Genomic DNA, 19,935 nt, shown 5'->3' on the forward strand with positions numbered 1-19,935 from the left:
GCAGTGCACTGAAACTTTTTTGCCCCATTATTAGACTTGCCTGGGGCAAGGGTTAGAAGGCTTAGATGGCCCTTAAGATGAGGGCACATGGGGCAACTCTTTGAGCAATGTTACTGGTGGTGATCCTGATTATTGTTGTTTTGGTACATTCACATCGATTTTGGGCATCAGTTGTTGTTTTTTCAGGTTGTGTGTTTGGTCTGTAACATTGCTCAAAAAGTAACCTTGTGTGGCATCGCCCTAAGGGACTGATATTTCCCGGTGTTGTTTCGTGGGATCGTAGGTGGCAGAGAAGTGTGAAATAGACCCTGTGTCCTGTGACCTTAACATTTCTATGCCATCTGCATCCTGTTGGTTCCTCATCCTGTGCTGCTACTACAGAGAGAACCTGATCACAGACATGACCTTTTCATAGACAGAGTGGTGAAATATAGGCCTATTCCGTGGAGTGTAAATACTAATGTCCTCACTTTGTCTCTCTCTCTCACACACACTCACACACACACACACACACACACACACAACAGCCCTTTCCATGTACACTTCTGTTTTAGAATCTCCACGTGCGCTCGGCCATGAGATGTCCTGTGTACCTGCATATATTAGGTGATTGTGTCTCGTGTGTGTGTGTGTGTGTGGCCACGGGTTGTAACCCTAACTCCAAACCAGCCCCCATGCATTGGCTCGTCTCCTGTTGGTTCACCCAATCAGCTGCCACTGGGAAATCAAGCCTCTCGGCCCACTCCAACGTAAACCGTGTATTTAGATACTGTTTGTGTGAGTGTACATTACACACATAGAGAGTCTGTATGTGTGCGCACACAGAAAAGGGGGTGCAAGTCTGTGCATGTGTGTGCACATTGCCAGACAGATCTATTTCATGTGAGTGTGTGTAGATGTGTTATGAATGTGGTTGACGTAAGTTAGTGCAGATAATAGGCTAAGAGTAGTGATGATAACATATGTACAATGCATCTGTCGCTTTACACACGAGAAAGAAAACTATTACAGAACATAGTCCTTGGAGAACAGGTGTATTTTTAAGAGGTCCTTAACGCGTACCTCTCACCAAAAAGCAACCTAGGGTCATTTTGTGAATTTACCCGAGTCAAACTTTAGTTTAAAAGCATAATTGAGCCCGAAGCGCCACTTTTAAGATTGACCGTATTGTCACAAAAAGACCCTAAGTTGCATTTTGGCGTGAGTTACGCTTTAAAGATACCGCAGGAGGGGTTAGGGTTAGGGCCCGAATATAGCCCTGCGTCTGTGTCCCACACACATGGCGCGTGACGAGAATTGCGTCATCAACGTGGCATGCGGGGGTGTTGTGTGCCTCTCAACATATACTCTGCGCGTCAATGACGCACGTCTTGTGCATGGAGGAGCATGGTGCTCGCTTTGGTGTGGTGGGAGTGCGTTCCATATGGGTAGGGGAAGAGACTCTGAAGGTTTTGTCCCCGAAAGTCTGCAGTCTAGGGTGGGGGATGGAGATGACCCTTGTCCTGAACTGCAGCTTCTGGGATGGAGTGTAGGGCTGGAGAGGTGCTGGATGTGTGTGTGGGGGGGTGGGGGGGCAATGCCATTGAGGGGTTTGTACGTGAGGAGGATTTTGTCTGAGATTCGGGACCTGACCTTGGTGCCAGTGGAGGTGCGTGAGGGTTGGGGTGATGTGCTGCCAGGACTGTGTGTGGATGAGCAGTCTTGCACTGAGTTTTGCGCGTATTGGAATCTGGCCAGGGCTTCACTGGGACGGCCCAAACGGGATACCATTGCAACAATCCAGGCGGGAGGTATTGAAGGTGTTGGTGAGGGTCTCGCTGTAGGTCAGGAAATGAGGGTTAAAGAGTCTGGAAGAGTTCTAGAGGTGGTAGAAAGCAGATGGACGCTGTTTTCACACAAGACCTCTGGAAAAATTTCTGTGCGATTAGGAATGGATTTCAAATGGAGTCGAGTGTTCAGGTATGAACCTCTCAAGCAGACATTGCAAGGGTGTGAGTTACTCACAAATGCTGTAAATTCTCCGGATGGTTAAAATAGGTGTGGTTCCAGGGTTGAGCTTGCAGGAGGGTGGGGTATGATGTGTACAGTATGTAGCAATATATCCTGTCACATTGTCTGATTACCTCATACAAATGAACAGCAGCCACAGTGCACATTGTTGCATTCCCTCTGCCTCACAAGAGCAGTGCTCAGATGAGGAAGATGCAGCGCTGCTGATGCTAAATCGCCCCTCAGTTGACCCGTCTGTCTGGAAAATACAGTATCCTTTGTTTCCTATCTAGTCTTTTGTCTTCTTGACACTCTCTTCGACAGACAGACAGCTTTTGTTCGTCATCCTTATTTTCATTCTCAGTCTGTCCTTCACACGGTCTTTTTTCTTTCTCCTTTTCGGTTCTTTTTCCACCCTCTCTCTCTCTCTCTCCATTGCTCTGTTTCTTACTTTCTTCATGTTATCGAGAAACACTGGTCTCTCTCTCGCTCTCTCTATCGTTCTGTCTCATCTGTCTCTGTCTGATCTGTGTTTCTCTCCCCATCACTCTGTCTCACACTCTTCATCTCATTGAGAAACAGGTCTTTATCTCTCTCCATCCACCACACTCTCACTCTCTTACCCTTTCTTCATCTCTCTCTTACCCTTTCTTCATCTCTCTCTTACCCTTTCTTCATCTCTCTCTTACCCTCTTTTCTCTCTCTTACCCTCTCTTCGTCTCTCTCTCTCTCTCTCTCTTTGACTTTCTCTCTCTCTGCCTTCACAAATTTAACACCCTGAGCTCCTTGAGCCTCTTAAAGCTGGAAAGCCTGTTAGCTCATCTCTGTCAGGTCACTGGCTGCCACTGCTCTGTCATGTGGTCAGGTGATGACCCAGGAGCCACGCAGGGTGACCTCGGGACCAGAGGCAGCTTTAGAGTGTGTGTGTGTGTGTGTTGGGAGTCAGGCCTGTGTGTGAATGTCTGAGTCAGGAGTTCAGTGTGTGTGTCGTCAGTTCTCCCCAGAACTAGGCCAGCATCTTAGTGAGATCTGTGTGTGTGTGTGTGTCCGTCCGTCCGTCTATCTTGGCCTGTCATCCCTAACAGTTGTTTGCTGTGTGTGTTTTGAGGTCAGTTAACTGGGACAGCAGATGCTCGATCCAAAAGTTTGTCCCTAGTTGCATAAGGGAACACCAAGCTTATGAAACCCTGTGAGCGGTCACGTCAAATCAGGGAGGTTGCGGAATACATCCCCACATCCTGGGGCTTGGCAAAAGTGTGTGTGTGTGTGTGCAGTGTGTGTGTGTGTGTGTGTGTGTATATTTACACAAAAAAAGCACACATTCCTCTTCTGTCATGACGATAAGTTCAGATTCAGGGTGTTTGGGTGACGCAGCAGAAAGGTACGCCAACCCCTCACAATGGTGACTGATATTTGGCTAAAGGGGAGCCTCAGGCCTGGTGGGACATCCATTTACGCCCAGTTGGCACAGTGTTGGGTGGTGGGAGTTGGCAGCTTTCCAGCGGTGCCAGAGTTGTTTACTACTGGGGCCAAATCAATAGTGTCGATCTGCAGAAAATAAACAGGAAATGAGATAAATGAGTTTCATTGCAGTACATTGTATATTGCAGTCTTTCTCCATTATGCTTAGGGATGGGAATCACAGAGTAACTCATGACTCGATACGGTCAGGATGCTTGGGTCGCGATAACAATAATATCATGTTACAGCGATTCTGCAATACTCAATACATTGATAGAAAATCCATTGACTAATCTGTGGCGGGGCGCCACGAAATCAAAACCGGCCGCCACACATTAATATTCTATGTTTAATTTCATTTAAATTAAATATGAGAGAAAATCCTGTCATTGAGCCGCGCTTTTTACGCACACAGCCTTTCCTTGCCCCGCCCCACGCTCTCTCGTAGCCTGCTGCCCCTCCTCTGTATGTGCATTTAACAAAATATTCACGATTGTTGAAGGATTGTTGTTGCCACATAGAAGAAGCATTGCATAGAAGATGTCTGGCTAAATTGCTATTAAATCTGCTTAGCATCGTGACCATGCTGCGCAAATTTGTTCAAAACTGCTGCATTGAAGTTAACTCTGCTAAGGTCTTATCACAACATAGTAGGCTACATTGAGGAGACTAAATTAAGTTAGGCTTCTGCTTGATTGCATAACTTATCTCAAAGCTAACGTTAGAATACTGTTTGGATGTCGAATTTAACATGCTTAGCCTACTTACAGCTACTTTTCAATTTCGTTGAAGGGCTCATTTTATTTGCAAAATCCTGATGTAAATGGAAAAGTGTTTTCCAAAATTCAAAAGTGCTTGTCCCAAGGAGAAGTACGAACCTTTATTTTAACTATGTAGAAAACGTTATGAATTGCATCCACACATCAGCAGCCTTTTAACTGTTACAATTGCAAGGGTTCCCTCACGAACATCTTAAAGTGACAGACACTCAATTAGACCTATACACTACCAAGACGATCTTAATCCCCCCCCCCACCCCCCGTTGTCCAAGTCAGCTACCGCCACAAATTGAATCCAATTCTGTGGGAAACACTAAAATCAACTACGATTCATCTCAGTATCTGTAACTGAAGAAGTAAATCTAATAATACTTCTCATTAGTATTAGTACAAAGTGCAACAGAGCTTTTGCACTGCACAACATTTTCTCCCTGACAGTTTTTCCCTTCACTGCAAGTTTACCGGTTTGATCGAATTGGTTCCATTTTATTAGAGGACCTGCATATTTAATAGAAATATTGATATTTGGCACTGGCGTGCCAATGAGGTATCACAATGTCTGATACAATATTTCAATATTTTGTCCCACCCCTAGTTACGTTACAGGCCTTTTTTTTTTTTTTTTTTTGTCGGCTGAATTTAAATATGCTTTATTGCTTATTGCTTTGTTTTTGCACTGTCAAAGAAGAAACAAGTAAAAGCAATGTTTACATGCAGAATACAATTAACAATCCTACTTCCTCCCTCTCTCTCTCTCTCTCTCTCTCTCTCTCCCCAGTCTTGGGATATATTTTTCCGTAACGCTAATGCAGGTGCCCCCCCGGGCACGGCGTACCAGAGTCCTCCCCCACTGGGCGTGAGTCTGTCGGGTCTCTCCCAGGCCCAGGCTCTGGTGGGCGCCCAGCCCAACGTGGAGAAACTGGTGGAGGATCACCTCGCCGTCCAGTCCCTCATCAGGGCTTACCAGGTACAACACACACACACACACACACACACACACACCTGGCCGTCCAATCCCTCAACACATACTCGCACACTGACATACAGCCTACATGTCTAGTCCCTCATCAGGGTTTATCAGGTACACCACACACATACATCTAGCTGCCCAGTCCCTCATCAGACCCAAACAGGTACATTACGCACACACACACACATACACACACTGTGAGGTACACATACACACTGTGAGGTACACATACACACACGCTGACACCCTCTGTCTTTGTCTCATTGTTCTTTTTGTTTCTCTGTTCATGTGCCTACCTGTCACACAGAACGCAACTCAGTCACCTTTACACTCTTTCTCTTTCAGTCCTTTGTGCTCGTTCACTTTGCATTTCTGCACCCTTTGTTATCTCTCTCTCACACACACACACACACACACACACACACACAGAGTTGCAGTCCACATAAAAATCACTTCCCTACTAATGCTGCAACTTTTGCTTCTTTGCGTTTTCGCCAGAAGTCACTACTGGGGCGTGTGTGTAAGAGTGGCGTGGTAGCATTTGGTCCTGCCGCCATGTTGTGCATACACACACGTACATACATACGCACACCACATCTCTCTCTCCTCTCCTCTCTCCTCTCTCCTCTCTCGCTACAATGCCTAGTCTTTGCTCTATGTCTGTGTCTTCATCTACAATGCCTACGTTTTTGCAAACATGTCTCTCTCTCTATATATATCTCTCTATCTCTATCTCTCTCTGTCTCTCTACATCTCTCTGTCTCTGTCTCTGTCTCTGTGTCTCTCTCTCTCTCTCTCTCTCTCTCTCTCTCTCTCTCTCTCTCTCTCTCTCTCTCTAATATATATATATATATATATATATATAAAATAATATTTTCTGTATTTTAATTTTTCACATCCTCTCACATCCTCTTTTTCCTCCCAGTCACACATTTGTGTCACTCAGCACATGACCTATGCACTTGCATACACCGTTATTGTTAGTTTAACACAAGACACAGGCAGCTGCCAAATGTGCATTAAGCAAATTTGTCTCTATAAGACCTCTTAAAATAAGTCTAACAGGGAAGCTACACCAGGAGCGTAACTGAAGCCTTCTGTTCCCGACGTGTAAAAACATTTTAGAAGACGTCATTTTAGAACATTTTTTTGAAAGTACGCGCCACTCTCACATCTGGTGTAGCTACTTCCATTGATTATAGTGGAAGCTAATTGTTGCAACAGACACATCGTGAACGGAGCGCTTCAGTTACGTGCCTTGTGTAGCTTCCCTGTAAGACTCTTGATGAAATTAAGTCAAAATGATCTTATGAGAAAAGAGGGAGGCAAGTCTCTTTAATAAAACATTAGATTAGTTTAACCAAACATTGGTTAGATAAGCAGTTTAGGCAGTGAAGGACTAAAGATACAGTTGATATAGTGCTTGGTATAGATCTAATTAGATATGAATGTACCGGTGAACCTTCAAACACATGATGCACATGCAGGAGTGCTGGGTAAGTGCCACGAGTGTATCTGCGGAGTGTAGAGAAAGAAGGTAGAGATCAGTAGATGTACAGTAGAGTTGTGTTTGCATGTGTGTGTTTGAGAGTTTGAGCCGTTGCCTTGTTTGCAGGTGAGGGGACATTCCATAGCCCAGCTTGATCCTTTGGGAATCAGTTGTGTAAATTTTGACGATGCCGCAGTTTCTGCCGGCTTAAAGGAAGTCGGTGAGAGTCGCTCCCTGGAGCTGTGTGTATCTGTGTGTGTGTGTGTGATTAGTAATGCTGCAGTGTGTGTTAATGTTGCTTCTCCCCCTCCCTGTCTGCTTCTCCTCTCTTCATCTCTCCGTCCTGTCTGTCTGTCTGTTCTTTATTTTCTCTGTGGTTGTGTCCTGTCTCTTGTCTCCACCCCTTTGTCTTCCCCCTTTCCCCGTATCTTCTCTGCCATCTCTCCCTCTTCTTCTTCTCATCCCTCCTTTACTTCCTCTCCTCTCTCCTTCATCTTCCTCTCCTCTCTCCTTCATCTTCCTCCATCTCTCCTCCTTCTTCCGCTCCTCCCTCTCCTTTCTCCTTTATTTCCCTCCTCTTCCTCTGTTACTACCCCCGCCTCCTCCCCCTTGCAGATTCGTGGGCATCACGTTGCCCAGTTGGACCCCCTCGGGATTATGGACGCCGATCTCGATTCATGCGTCCCCACCGATATAATAACGTCGTCGGACAAGCTTGGTGAGGTTCTGGCCAACCCATTCAGTTCTGCCGGGGTTGGCACAGGGTGTGGCACACACGCCCCCTCATTGTCCTCATCATCTGTCATTCCTTGTCTGCATGAGGTGTGGCTGCATCTTGTTGAGCTTTTCCAGTCTGTTTTTGCAATGGGTAAATACTGTTTTCTGTTGGCTTGGTAGTTGGTTTTGCTTCCACGTCTAGTTAAACACACAAGGACCTTTTCTGCTGGTTGAGGGGAAGACGCTGAGCTGGGGGTTCAGGCTGTTGGTATTTACCCATTGTAAAAAAAACCCATCTATCTCCATTTGTGCTCTGTGCACCTGCACTCAACCGATGCGCCATCAACTGTAGTTGATCGTGATCAGTTGAGATGTAACCTGATGCCATGTTGATGGCATAGAGTTTTAAGTTGTCTGCATGCTCCGTCACGGCCATTAGTTTCACTAGCCTTTCACTACACTGTCGCATCACGCCACGTAGTACTGGTAGATAATATCTGTGTTAGAGTGTGTGTGTGTGTGTGTGTGTGTGTTTGTTAGCGCCCCCATACTTGTCTACCCATACCCCTGGCTCAGATGGCACTGCATGCAGTCACATGGGTTTTCTTGGGAGGCCCCTCCTCTTTTCCGGCTCTTTCTTTCATCATTGGTCCGTTCAGCCATTTCAGGAAGCCTTTGTGCCCTGCAATTGGCTAACTTCTGTCTCTTTTGTCTGGTGCGTGTAGCCATGGTGCTCTTTTCCAGCGATCTCAGCGCTGTGTCCCTGTGCTTTGGTCTGCGCTGGGTGGTGGCTGTTGTTGTTGTTGTTGTTGTTGTTGTTGTTGTTGTTATTTGTTGTATTGATGGCTTCTGATCCCCTCGTGTACCAACGTGCAGCAGCAGCATCTCTGTCATCTATCTGAAGAGCTCAGGTCCACATGGCTGATAGCATCTCCAGGGTCCCAGTCCTGGACTCCTCATCCTTCCCTGCTCTACACGCATCACTGAGTTCGTCTATAGCGCTCTTAATTAGCTCAACTCATAGATTTAGCCAGTCGAGCCAATCATAATTGCACAGCGTTTAATGGAATGGGTGAACAGTAGTGATGGGCAAATGAAGCTTTGGTGAACCACTGAACCACTGCCGTGTGAAGCTAGCGACACTAGCAGAAAAAAAAAGATGGCTGCCACATATACATTTTCAACATAAAAGTCCTTAAGTAAACCAGTATTTTCAGTTACATCTACTGGTTTGGGTAAGGACTTTTATGTTAAAATCTACATGTGGTGACCATATTGGATTTTTTTTATTAGTGTCACTAGCTTCACACTGCTGTGGTTCAGTGGTCCATCAAAGCTTAATTTGCCCATCACTAGTGACCAGTAGTGATGGTGAATATGTAGAGTCTAGGAGGTGGAGCTGTAAGCTGAACTTTGTTGAGGTCCTGCGCCGTTGGTCCTCATCACTATGCCTCAGAGATAAATAATCCCATCCTCGTCGCCATTTATGTGGTCAAAATTACTCCCAAGACGACTATAGCTTTATTCACGATATTCACAGAGACTGTTACCCAGAGTTACGCTGGAGTAGTCGGCTGAAAAAGAGACATGAATGGCTCTTCCAAAGCACATGTTCACTTCCTCCAGCAGTTAGACCACTGTTGCGTAACACTAGTAGGGGTTTTCCTGACATGTTTTTCACAGCATGTACAGTACAGGGCCTGGATTGACACTGTGTGGAGACTCTGTGTATGAGATCACTCAGAAGAGGGGGTCAAACTGAAATGACCTGTGGGCCACAGTGCATAGGGCAGTGTAATAGGGCAACATCTCAAAACGGTCATTTTAAACCGCTGATAAATAGCTAGTTGCGTATTCTCTTTAACAGCCCATGTCTGTGATATCAAGTGAATTAATATTAGCAACTCTTCAGGGCTCTACACTAACATTTTTTTCCAGGAGCACTTGTGCGCCCAAGTTAAAAAATTTAGGAGCACAGACAAAAATTTGGGCGCACAGTCACTTCTGTACTTAACTTACACATAATCTAACATTACACTGCAGCCAGAGGTGGAAAAAGTAAGAAAATATTGTACTCAAGTAAAAGTACCAATACCTTGATGAAATATTACTCAAGTACAAGTTAAAATACCGATCTGAAAATGTACTCAAGTAAAAGTAAAAAGTAGTTCATTTAAAATGTACTTTAAGTAAAAGTTACTTAGTTACTTTTTTTTTTTTTTTGGGGGTACCAGAACAACCAGTTTTACCTGAGACTTTCTAATGAGGAGATACAGCACTCAAAAAATCCTCCATAGTAATGCATGTGGTTAGTTTGTAACGCCAATATGGCAGTTGTCTACACATATCACAACCCTTCCACGGCAAAACGTCGACATGTTAATACATTGAGCAAATCATGTGGTGTGTTGTGAATACATTGAGCCAATCATGTGGTGTGCTGTGAAGACATCGTATCAATCATCTGTTGTGATCTCGCTGCTGGAGCAAGATTGGTGTCGTGAAGCCTTACGCACACGCATTTCTGCGAAATAGATGCACGATAAGTGCCCAAAAAGGGTTGCAATATGGCGAAAGTGGAGGTACTTGCCTGATAAGGGCGTTGAGAAATGGAGATCTATGTGAAAAATCACGGAGTTCTCCTTTAAGTTTGAGCAGTAGTTGATTTTCAAAGTTAGTTGCACTCATCCTTGGGTCGCTTTGCAGTGAACAGTAATCCAGCACAACTGAAAAGCCCCTCACAAGCAGCTGAGGCAGGCAGGCCAATGTTGAGTTGCAGAGTTTTTTTATATTTGGAAACGAGCAGAAGGTTCAGCAGATTAAAGGGCGTCGAACTGGGGGGAAAAGTGGGAAGGAGAGGGCCCTTGAAAAGTGGAATACAGGGGGCACAACATTTTCACCAGGCATTAGTAACAACTCCGGTAACCCACACATAAAAAATCCAAACAACTCCATAAGTAGTCATGTGTAATGAAGTGGAATAACACAGGGAAAAAGTATTGAACACGCTAAGAAAAAGCACTAAGGCAAGGAAAGGGAAGGAACGAGTAGTTAGAGAGTAGTTATCCTTTCTATTTGTGCAAATTAATATAAGCTTGTTTAGTAGCCTACATATTGATGGGCTATAAAAAGGTTTTTCATTACCAAGGTGTCACACAAGAAACATTTCATGATGGATAAAAGCAAAAAGCTCTCCCAAGACCTTTGCAACCTTATTGTTGCAAAACATATCAATGAAACTGGTTACAGATGCATTTCAAAACTTCAGAATCTTCCAGTAAGCAGCATGGGAGCCATTATCTGCAAGTGGACGAAACATCACTGCATCATCAACCGGCCTTGCACAGGATCTCCTCGCAATATTTCTGACCAGGGAGTCAGAAGGATAGTCAATTCCAAGAGCCAAGGACCACTCGGAGAAAGCTCCAGAAAGACTTGAAGGCAGCCAATTCAATTAAATTCAATTAAACAGTTCTGGAAGTAACTAAAGATCAGGATTCACAAGAGGGACCCCTGGAATCTGTTTAGAACAATGGGCCAAAATCACACCTGATACTGCAACTAATACATTTTGTCATACAGGAAAATGTCTTGAAGCTGTCTTTACAAACAGAGGCTTTTCCACAGAGTGTTGAAGAAAAATCTTAGTAGGCACCTTCAATACTTTTTTCCTGTGTCATTCCACTTTAATACACAAAACTCTTATGTTTGGATTTTTTTATGTGTGTTAATATAATGTGTGGTGAAAATTTGAATAGACTCACTGGAAGTTTAGGCTAATTACTGAAAAAAAAAAAAAAAAAAGCGTTCAATACTTATTTCCACCATATATTTATTTTACCTGAATATTTTAACTTCCAAATGAAATGTCAAAATGAATGTCAGACGAAATGTAAAGTTTGACTGACTGGATTTTGTAAACAAAACATAGTGAAAACTGTCTAAGGTCACTCTCACTCTCCCTTGCTAAAGAGCTAATGGTTTAGTCCGCCTGCACGATTCATATCTTTTATTTATTTAGTTGAGCATCGCTAGTAGTGGACCGCTAATTGTTTTGCTGCTGGTGCAGTGTCTTTCTCCAAGAAAGCCAAGTCAAGTTACTAAAAACAAAGGCCAAAACAGGAAAAAGAGAGACATCAAAATGAGGGGAAACGACTGCTAATAAACTTCTTTCCAAAGAAAGGTGAGCACAAACGTCAAAACACGAAATCCCATGGTGTTTGCTTGAATATCGCCGCAATCAATCTTGAATTTCCCCTTGAGGATCAATAAAGTATCTATCTATCTATCTATCTATCTATCTATCTATCATTGGTGCTAAAACGAACTGAGACAACCCATTGGAATAGCGGAAAATACACTTTCATAGGTTAGGCTAATCTGATGCATCTCGTGATCCAGCTCCATCTCCATCAATTTCAGAAAGACTGCATGGCGCCAGCTTGATTCATTAGTTGTAGGCTATATGCTGATCATTATCACTAGGCTAGTGGTTTAGGGCGCAATTTTTTTTTCTCTCCCTTTCTGTTTTCGTTAGTCTTAACTTTTTTTAGTTACTCAAGTAACGGATGGGATTTTTGATGTAGCGAAGTACAATACTTCACTTAATGTAATCAAGTAAAATTTAAAATACCGATTTTATAAACTACTTAAAAAATACAAAATACACAGAAAAACTACTCAATACAGTAACGTGAGTAAATGTATTTCGTTACTTTCCACCTCTGACTGCAGCTAACAGTTAAATGTGCCAGTGCACCAATTGCGAATATTAAGAATGACTGACAACATTTAGGCTACAGGAAACAGGATTTTAAAGATCAATGCCTACTTTATTTTCAGTCTGTTCCATTTTCCTACATTTTGTTAATGTAAAATAATATAATACATTGACATATTTGCATTTAGCCTGTATATTAAGTATACTGCCAAATGTAGGCTAATTTATTTATTTATGAATCCATCTGTAGCTAATCCAAATATGCCCATGGTGACCTATCTGACTGCATATTGCCTAATACTACTACTAAAACAGTCTATTTTCTCTTCCACAAAACCCAACATAGGCTATCAAGGATATATATATATATATATATATATATATAAATTTATCTTTTTTTTTTGTTGAAATATCTGCATTGATGGGGGCAGTAGACAAACGTTAGGCCTACTTTCGTTTTGCACTTCAGCTTGTATTCGGTGTAAACAAACAAGCATGCGTGGAAGCGTATTACGGGAGGCTACTTTTGTGCCTGTTCGCTACAGCTATATTTTGCATATTGCAGCCAATACGTCAACTGGGATAAAAGGCATGTTAGGTTACCTTTTCTTCTCTCACTGCATTCTCAGAATCTCATCCTGTTACTCCTATATCCGATGAATTCGGTGGATAGAAGAACTAATTTTTTCAATCTTTGCATCTTGGCTGGCTAGTCTAACTTTCGCTTTTTTTTCTGCGGCTCTTGGATTTGATAGAAGCGACTACTAGCGAGTCACACCGATAAATTGCTAACGTTGATGGGAGGTGTAGTTTTTATGCTGCATTCGCGACGTCATTCTATGGTTTGCACATGTTTCTCGATGTTGCAGTGTATTTTGTAGACAAACAATGACATGGTTAGAAGTCATTCGCACCAGTGCGCCTAAATATCTTTTGCACTTTCGACGCCATCATTTTTACTTTCGCGTAATGCGAAGTGAAATGAAATGGGCGCACTGTAGAGCCCTGCTCTTGTTATAGGGAACACCTGTGCATATCTCTTTACGTTCTGCCATTGTATTTGTGACTGCCATTTACTTTCTAAATAACATGCCTTTTCTGGGCGTACAATGTTAGCACACTGCATCATAAGGTCACTTTCAGTCATTCAGAAACGGTTCCTCTTTAAATTCCTTTTCATATTGCTTAGCTTCACTAGCTTCATGGCCACATCACTGTCTTGTCTGGCTCTTGGTTCTCCTGAAAGACGTGTCTTTCTGCTTTTCTCTCCCTCTCATAGACCCCCCATTTGCATGATTGCTGTTACTGGCGCTTTAGGGTTTTTTTTTTTGTCCTCGCGCAAGGTTGTCGGGACAGGTTTCTGGCTCATTATTGAATGATGAAGAATGAGTCGTAATTGTCTACATTTTTTTTTAAACTGCCAAAGTGTCTGGTGAATATTTGCGTTTTCTTCAGAAAGACATTTGCTTACGAGACAACTACAACGTAGTTGACCCACAGCCAACAAAACTCAAAATTGATATATGGCTCGAATCTCTTCACAAATGTAAATCAACCAAGGGCCCAAGAAGCTGTCTTGCAGGCTGGGAGTTTGAGACCACTGACTTCGACAGAGGCCTCTTGTTCAGTTAATTCAATGAAGCACAGTCTTGTTTTGCAGGTCCTGTTAACACACACACACACAGACAGACACATGCACATACACTAAACAGGCTGATGAAGTTGAAGGGTCATCGTAAAAAAAACAGCCTAGTCTGTCAGACTGGTGAGCAAAAACGAGCAACAAGAGACAAAAGGAGGCATTGATCCTGTGTTTCTGAATCAGGCAAACTCTGATCATAATCTGCTGTCAAATAACCTACAGCATTAAGAACACATGCGTGAGGTTCTGAGGTTTTTTGCACGACCGGAGATTAGATAGTGTGTTTATCTGTCTTGCTTACTATGCTGAGGCTTCAGAGCTGTAGATAAACCATTCTATACAGGCATTTGATGGACAGCTGTTTTGTTAATTCATCCTGAACATGCACGGTCAAACCTGCACACAAAGCTTGATAGAGGCCCTTATAGCAGTCAGCGAGCGTTCTGGAACTTCTCTGTGTGGCTTATTGAGTACACAGGGGAATGTCAAACCTGCTACACACACACATACACACACATACACACAAATATACCGGTAGGCAGGTCAATCATTGCTCAGACCTCAGTGCTCTCTCTCCTCGGTGGTGTTCATTGGCCTCTCATAAGGGGTTCCTGGGATGTGGAGGTGGGTAGTGACAGAGTGGTGGTGGTGTTGTGTTATTGTGTTCTCTCGCATTAATCTTGGTATCAGACCTCTGTGCCTCACATATCTGTCAGTCCCTGAGGAGGCATTGTCCCAGTGACACTGTGGTCAGGGCTTCCCCTTATCCATCTCCACCACCTGATGCCACGATCAACTACCCCCACCAACCACCACCACACTCATACACATACATACACACACATACATAAACACACACACATATCCCTGCTCCCATCACACGCACAAATACACACACACACACTCGTACACATACATAAACAAACACACACACACACACCAGGGTGTCCGCGGGGTTGTAAAAAGTATTAAAAGGTAGTAAATGAAATTAGCCAAATTTAAGGGCATTTAAAAGTATTAAAAAGTAATAAACGTCATCTGATGAGGTATTACATTTTCGAACCACTAACTATGATGTTTTCCATTTGTGTTAAGTGCACATCCTAAAATTTGCGTGAATTTATTTATATTATATTATTTATATGTGCGAGTAGGACCTGAGCGATATGTCGTTGTGGGTTCGCGGTAAAAACTTTTAGCGCCCCCTCAAACTCTATGCTCAAACTGGATATACGGCTGGCTTACTGCCTAAACTTGTTGCCAAAAGTTCGCTACTATTGACGATGTTAAGGGAAATTTTATTTTTTCGGACATTTGGTTAGAGCACTCGATATTCAAAGACTGGCTTAGGCTAAGAGCAGCAGACATAGCCTAAACTAGGCCTAGCCTACATGCAGTATCACAATAACCCATTTTCAAATGAAAAGTCCCCATAAAGGCAGAAGGCCTTTTCATTCAAGCAAATATATAATTAAATGAAAGGGGGAAAAAAACAAGAATATAACATGTAAACATATGCACATGTTACAAGGGGTTATTTGCAATGAGCTACCCCTGCCTTGACTACAGAATAGAGGTCTGACAGTGTTGCGTTGTTTAGGCTATAAGATTACGGGCTGTATTTTGGGCTCCAGCGCATGGCGTAAAGTTCGTTATTCACCCGAGGAAAGTTTAATTTGGTATTTTGCACGTTTATTTTTTAAGCATTGCACCCAGGGGTGTGGCAATTAACAACCTAGGGAGGGGCCTAACGCGTTGTCTAAAAATCTATCATACACCACCTAAACCTCGTCAGAAGTCAATGGCGAGTTGTTCATATGCTATTTTAAGAGTGCATGTCAACAGTCATATTGGACATCATATTGGACATTTGCATGGACGTCATTATGTCCATGCAAAGTATTACAAATTGCACGATTACAATGGGAAACATAATAAGAATAAAGATATTACGAAATACTGTACATCTCATGATGAGTAGTTATTCACCATCATTTGCAAATTGGTAACGACGGTTAAAAGTGATTAGGGGGGAGGCGACAGACACGTGTGGAGCACAGCTGAAGACGCAGTGTCACAAGATATAAGCAACTCCTCTGCAGGATAAATGTTGTTTTATTCAGTCATTTGAGCAATATTAGGGTAAGTGTTGCTTTTTCCAGCCTATGTTTTTGATGGTAACCCATTGTCAGTCAATAGTGAAAGTAACTGCATATAACTGTCTTCGTTGACTGACACCTTGGTGAAGTTAGTTTCACTTTGCCAATGAGTTCAAATAATAGACGAGTGCAAATGGTTTAAGAATGACAATTCCATACAGTCTCGCAAGCAGCCTCCTTCAAATGCGCCGTTGAATGCCAAAATACCGATGCATTTATTTGACATATCGCGCGTTGCGCCGTTAAAGGGAATGACAGATGTCATTCTCATTGATTTAAAATTGATGTTACGCCCCAAACACACCCATATGACTGATTAACCCATTTACTCCTAAAATGCCTGCTAAAAACGCCTATAGAATCCTATGGGATTCTAGACTAAATAACCTTATTTCCTGAGGGTTTTCTGAAAACATACTAAAAATTGTCAACGTCTACCAAAATTGAATATCTAAGCCTCTGTAGCACCTAGAAACATTAAATAAAAAGCATGCTGCGCTACGCAGCATCCAGCGGGAGGGTCAATGTTGCGCTACGCAGCATCCAGCGGGAGGGTCAATGTTGCGTCATGCAGCATCCAACGCGAATGGGTTAAAAGACCTAGGAACACCTTGTTACGCCATGCGCTCCACTTTTGATAATGAAACCCCTCCCAATGTGAACTGGACATCCTACTAAATTCGAATAGACTTTTGACGAGTGACGATGCACTTTAGAATGTCATGATGGGGCCCTTAACATTTTCTACCCTCAGTAAATGTCATGTTAAGGTTAGTTTAACAGGTGTTACCTTTACATTATTCAAAGCTTGCTCAGAAGCTATAGGGTTACTCCCTTGATGATGTATGTGATGAGATCAAAGTCCCAATAGACTTGCTTAAAATTAGTGGAATATAAGAACCTGTGTAGGTTTGTATAGGCTGTATAGTAATATGCTATCAATATATTATAATATAATATATTTTAAGTCAATTTGTCAATTAGTTTCCACAAAATTCCCCAGCAGTCACCATTTAAGGGGTTATTTTTTAAAATTTTCGTCACTGGGAGCATGCAGGCCCAAAAGTATTTTATCACATGGGGCCCATATTCTCCAGCAGCACCCAATTAATAATTAGTATTTTTGTAAAATTTGACAGCCTATTTTTGAATGTGATACCTTGACTGGCAAATTGAGACAGCAAGGGTGTGTGTGTGTGTACTGCGTATGGTCGTGGGCCTTTTTAGAAGAAAGTCCAGTATACCTTTTCTTATTTTTATTTGTCATTTTGTCTTGATTGAGCGAGAATGATAGTGAAAGAGTGTAGTGCTGGAGAAGTGGTGTGTGCTCTTCCTACACATAACAATGAAATAACTTTTTTATCTTGGGTTAGGATTAAATAACAAATAATTGTGTATCGGCCAGTGTTTTTATTGAAGCAAAAAAGGAACAAAGTATCCAGTAACTGTAATAAGATACTTGATTTGAATTGTAAGCATTGCTACACTTTCTTACTCAGAAAGTTAAGTAACAAAAATGATAAAATTGTTATAAAAATTATAATTAGTCACCCCCAACACTGAATTTTGAAAGGTTGCCGCAAGTTGCAGCTCAAAGTCGTGTTGGTATTAAACAATATTGTGAAGGTATTAAAAAGGTATTAAATTCAACTTAAGAATTTCTGTATATACCCTGACACACACACACACACACACACACACACACACACACACACACACACATCCCTGCTCCCACACACACACACTCATACATACACACACACACACACATATACACACACACACACACACACACATCCCACACACACACACACACACACACACATCCCTGCTCCCACACACACACACTCATACACATACACATACATACGCACACACACACACTCATACATATACATACACACACACACACACACACACACACACACACACACATACATACATACATACATATACACACACACACACACACTCGCACTCATACACATACATACATACACACACACTCATACACATACATACACACATAAACATATACATACACACACACACACTCATACACATACATACACACACACTCATACACATACATACACACACATACATAAACATATACATACACACACACACACACACCCCTGCTCCCATCCCCACCCAAGCTGTCCTCAGCCCTTCTCCCCTGGCTAGTTGAAGCACTGCAGCAGAGTGCCAAGGCGCTAGACTAGATAGAAGTGTCTGTGCGCATTTGTGTGTGTCTGTCTGGCTATGAAGATGTTATTGATATGTGTGATACTGAGTAAACGTGTGTGTGTTTGGATGAATATGGAATACTCCAGTGAGTTATGTGATGCCAATATACTGACTGTTAAAAATGTTTCTGTGCACACCTCAGACCTCGGGCTCTTTAACGGCCGCCTCATCGAGCTCACCACTGGAGGTATGGAGACTTTTAGCTAGTCAGCTAGTTAGCCGTCTTCCTCCATCCAGTCCTGGAGAATCCCCAGTAGCGCCTTCTCCTCTCTACCAGTTTAGATTGAACTGATCTGGAGTCAGGTCCCCTCCCACAGCATAGACCCAGACTGTAGATCAGAAATCAGAAGATGTTGAATAATGTTAATGCCTTATGAATTGGTTGATGCCAAATCGTGTGTGTGTGTGTGTGTGTCCACACTGCCAGTGCTTTGATCTCGCTCCAGGCACAGCAATAGCCATGTTTACACCAGTCTTTAGTCCCATCACAGTATTTGGCCGAGACTCTCTGTGAACTGTTAGTGACTCTCTCCACCGCTCACCATGTTGGTCTGAAACACTTGTGTCCCTGGGCCCGTGGAAGGGCACTCTCGGTCGCTTTAACATCTTAGGCTTCCGGTGGACGATGACCTCCGGTAGGCTCCGTGCCATGGCTGCAGCAGCTGTGATTGGTCCCAACCCTGCTGTGGAACACTGAGCTGAGCACGGTCAGTCTGCCCCTGTCACTCACAGATACGTCCTCGCCCTAGGCAGGACTTTGAACTTTGACCCTGCCTGTCATTGGACCCTGCAGGCGGCTCTCTCAGGGCAGTGCTACCACTTCCACACATTCTTTTGCTCGCTCAGAGCCCCTTTCTTTGGCACGTTCACTTTTCAGTTTTGATTGTTTATTGGTTGTGTAATCTTTGCTGATATCGAATGTCTCTACTTAATGAGAGGTTAATTAGTTTTAGATCTTGGAATCTGTCTTTACGGCAGAGCAAGGTTACGCTGATCTTGGAAGGTTATTAAAACACACGCGCACGCATGCGCACACACACACACACACACACACACACACACACACACACACACAGCTGATAAGAGCTTATGTAAGTCAGCAGGCTTCGCTCTAGTGCCTGTTGGCACATTGTGTCCAATCAGATCCAATGACGTGACGGAACCCCAGCTGGGTTTGTTTTGGGACATTAAATTAATCACGCACACACACACACACACACACAGTCACACACAGTCACACACAGTCGCACGCTATAAATCTGTCCCCTGCCAGGAAAGGTGCTTATGTAATGTAAGTCAATCCTGCCGTGTGTGTGTGTGTGTGTGTGTGGTGCACTTCTCAAGGCCAAGGCCATATCACGTATGTCACTGCCTGCTACCAGCTAGTGTCTCTGTCTCAGGCTACAGCAAGCCCTCTATCCTCCTCGAGGAATCTTTACATATAGAAACATCGGCCCTCTAGGGTTGTGAGCGTATGAGTCACTAAAGATTTCATACGTGTGTGTTCTGCTGAGAAGCCCGTGTGTGTGTGCGAGAGCGAGAATATGTGGGTTTATTTAGGCGCCTTATCAGGAAGTATAGCCTGTTCTGGACAGAAGCTCTACTCACAGCATGCGTAGGCGAGTCTTTACATAACATTTTCCTTACTCATGTCATGTAAAGCTTATATATGCAAACACATGCGCACGCACACACGCACTTACACACACACACACACAAATCACTCCTATTGGGGCTTTTGATGAGTTCCTGTGTGAAA

At 43.2% G+C, this 19,935-nt stretch overlaps 1 protein-coding gene across 5 annotated transcripts in view; it reads left to right on the top strand.

The window, feature by feature from the left end:
* The window catches only part of ogdhb (oxoglutarate dehydrogenase b), a 42,004-nt gene that overhangs the window by 2,985 nt on the left and 19,084 nt on the right, over window positions 1-19,935 (top strand). For 2 of the 5 annotated variants that reach the window (XM_048258158.1, XM_048258159.1), the window contains exons 3-4: window positions 5,008-5,196; window positions 7,304-7,406. In XM_048258158.1, the coding sequence (XP_048114115.1) occupies window positions 5,008-5,196; window positions 7,304-7,406 (292 nt within the window). Of the gene's footprint in view, window positions 1-5,007; window positions 5,197-6,814; window positions 6,909-7,303; window positions 7,407-18,318; window positions 18,364-19,935 lie in introns of those variants that run through there. The other 3 variants (XM_048258162.1, XM_048258160.1, XM_048258161.1) reach the window with 3 other exon arrangements.

This window comes from Alosa alosa, chromosome 12 (genome assembly GCF_017589495.1).
Source record: "Alosa alosa isolate M-15738 ecotype Scorff River chromosome 12, AALO_Geno_1.1, whole genome shotgun sequence".
NCBI classification, from domain to species: Eukaryota; Metazoa; Chordata; class Actinopteri; order Clupeiformes; family Clupeidae; genus Alosa; species Alosa alosa.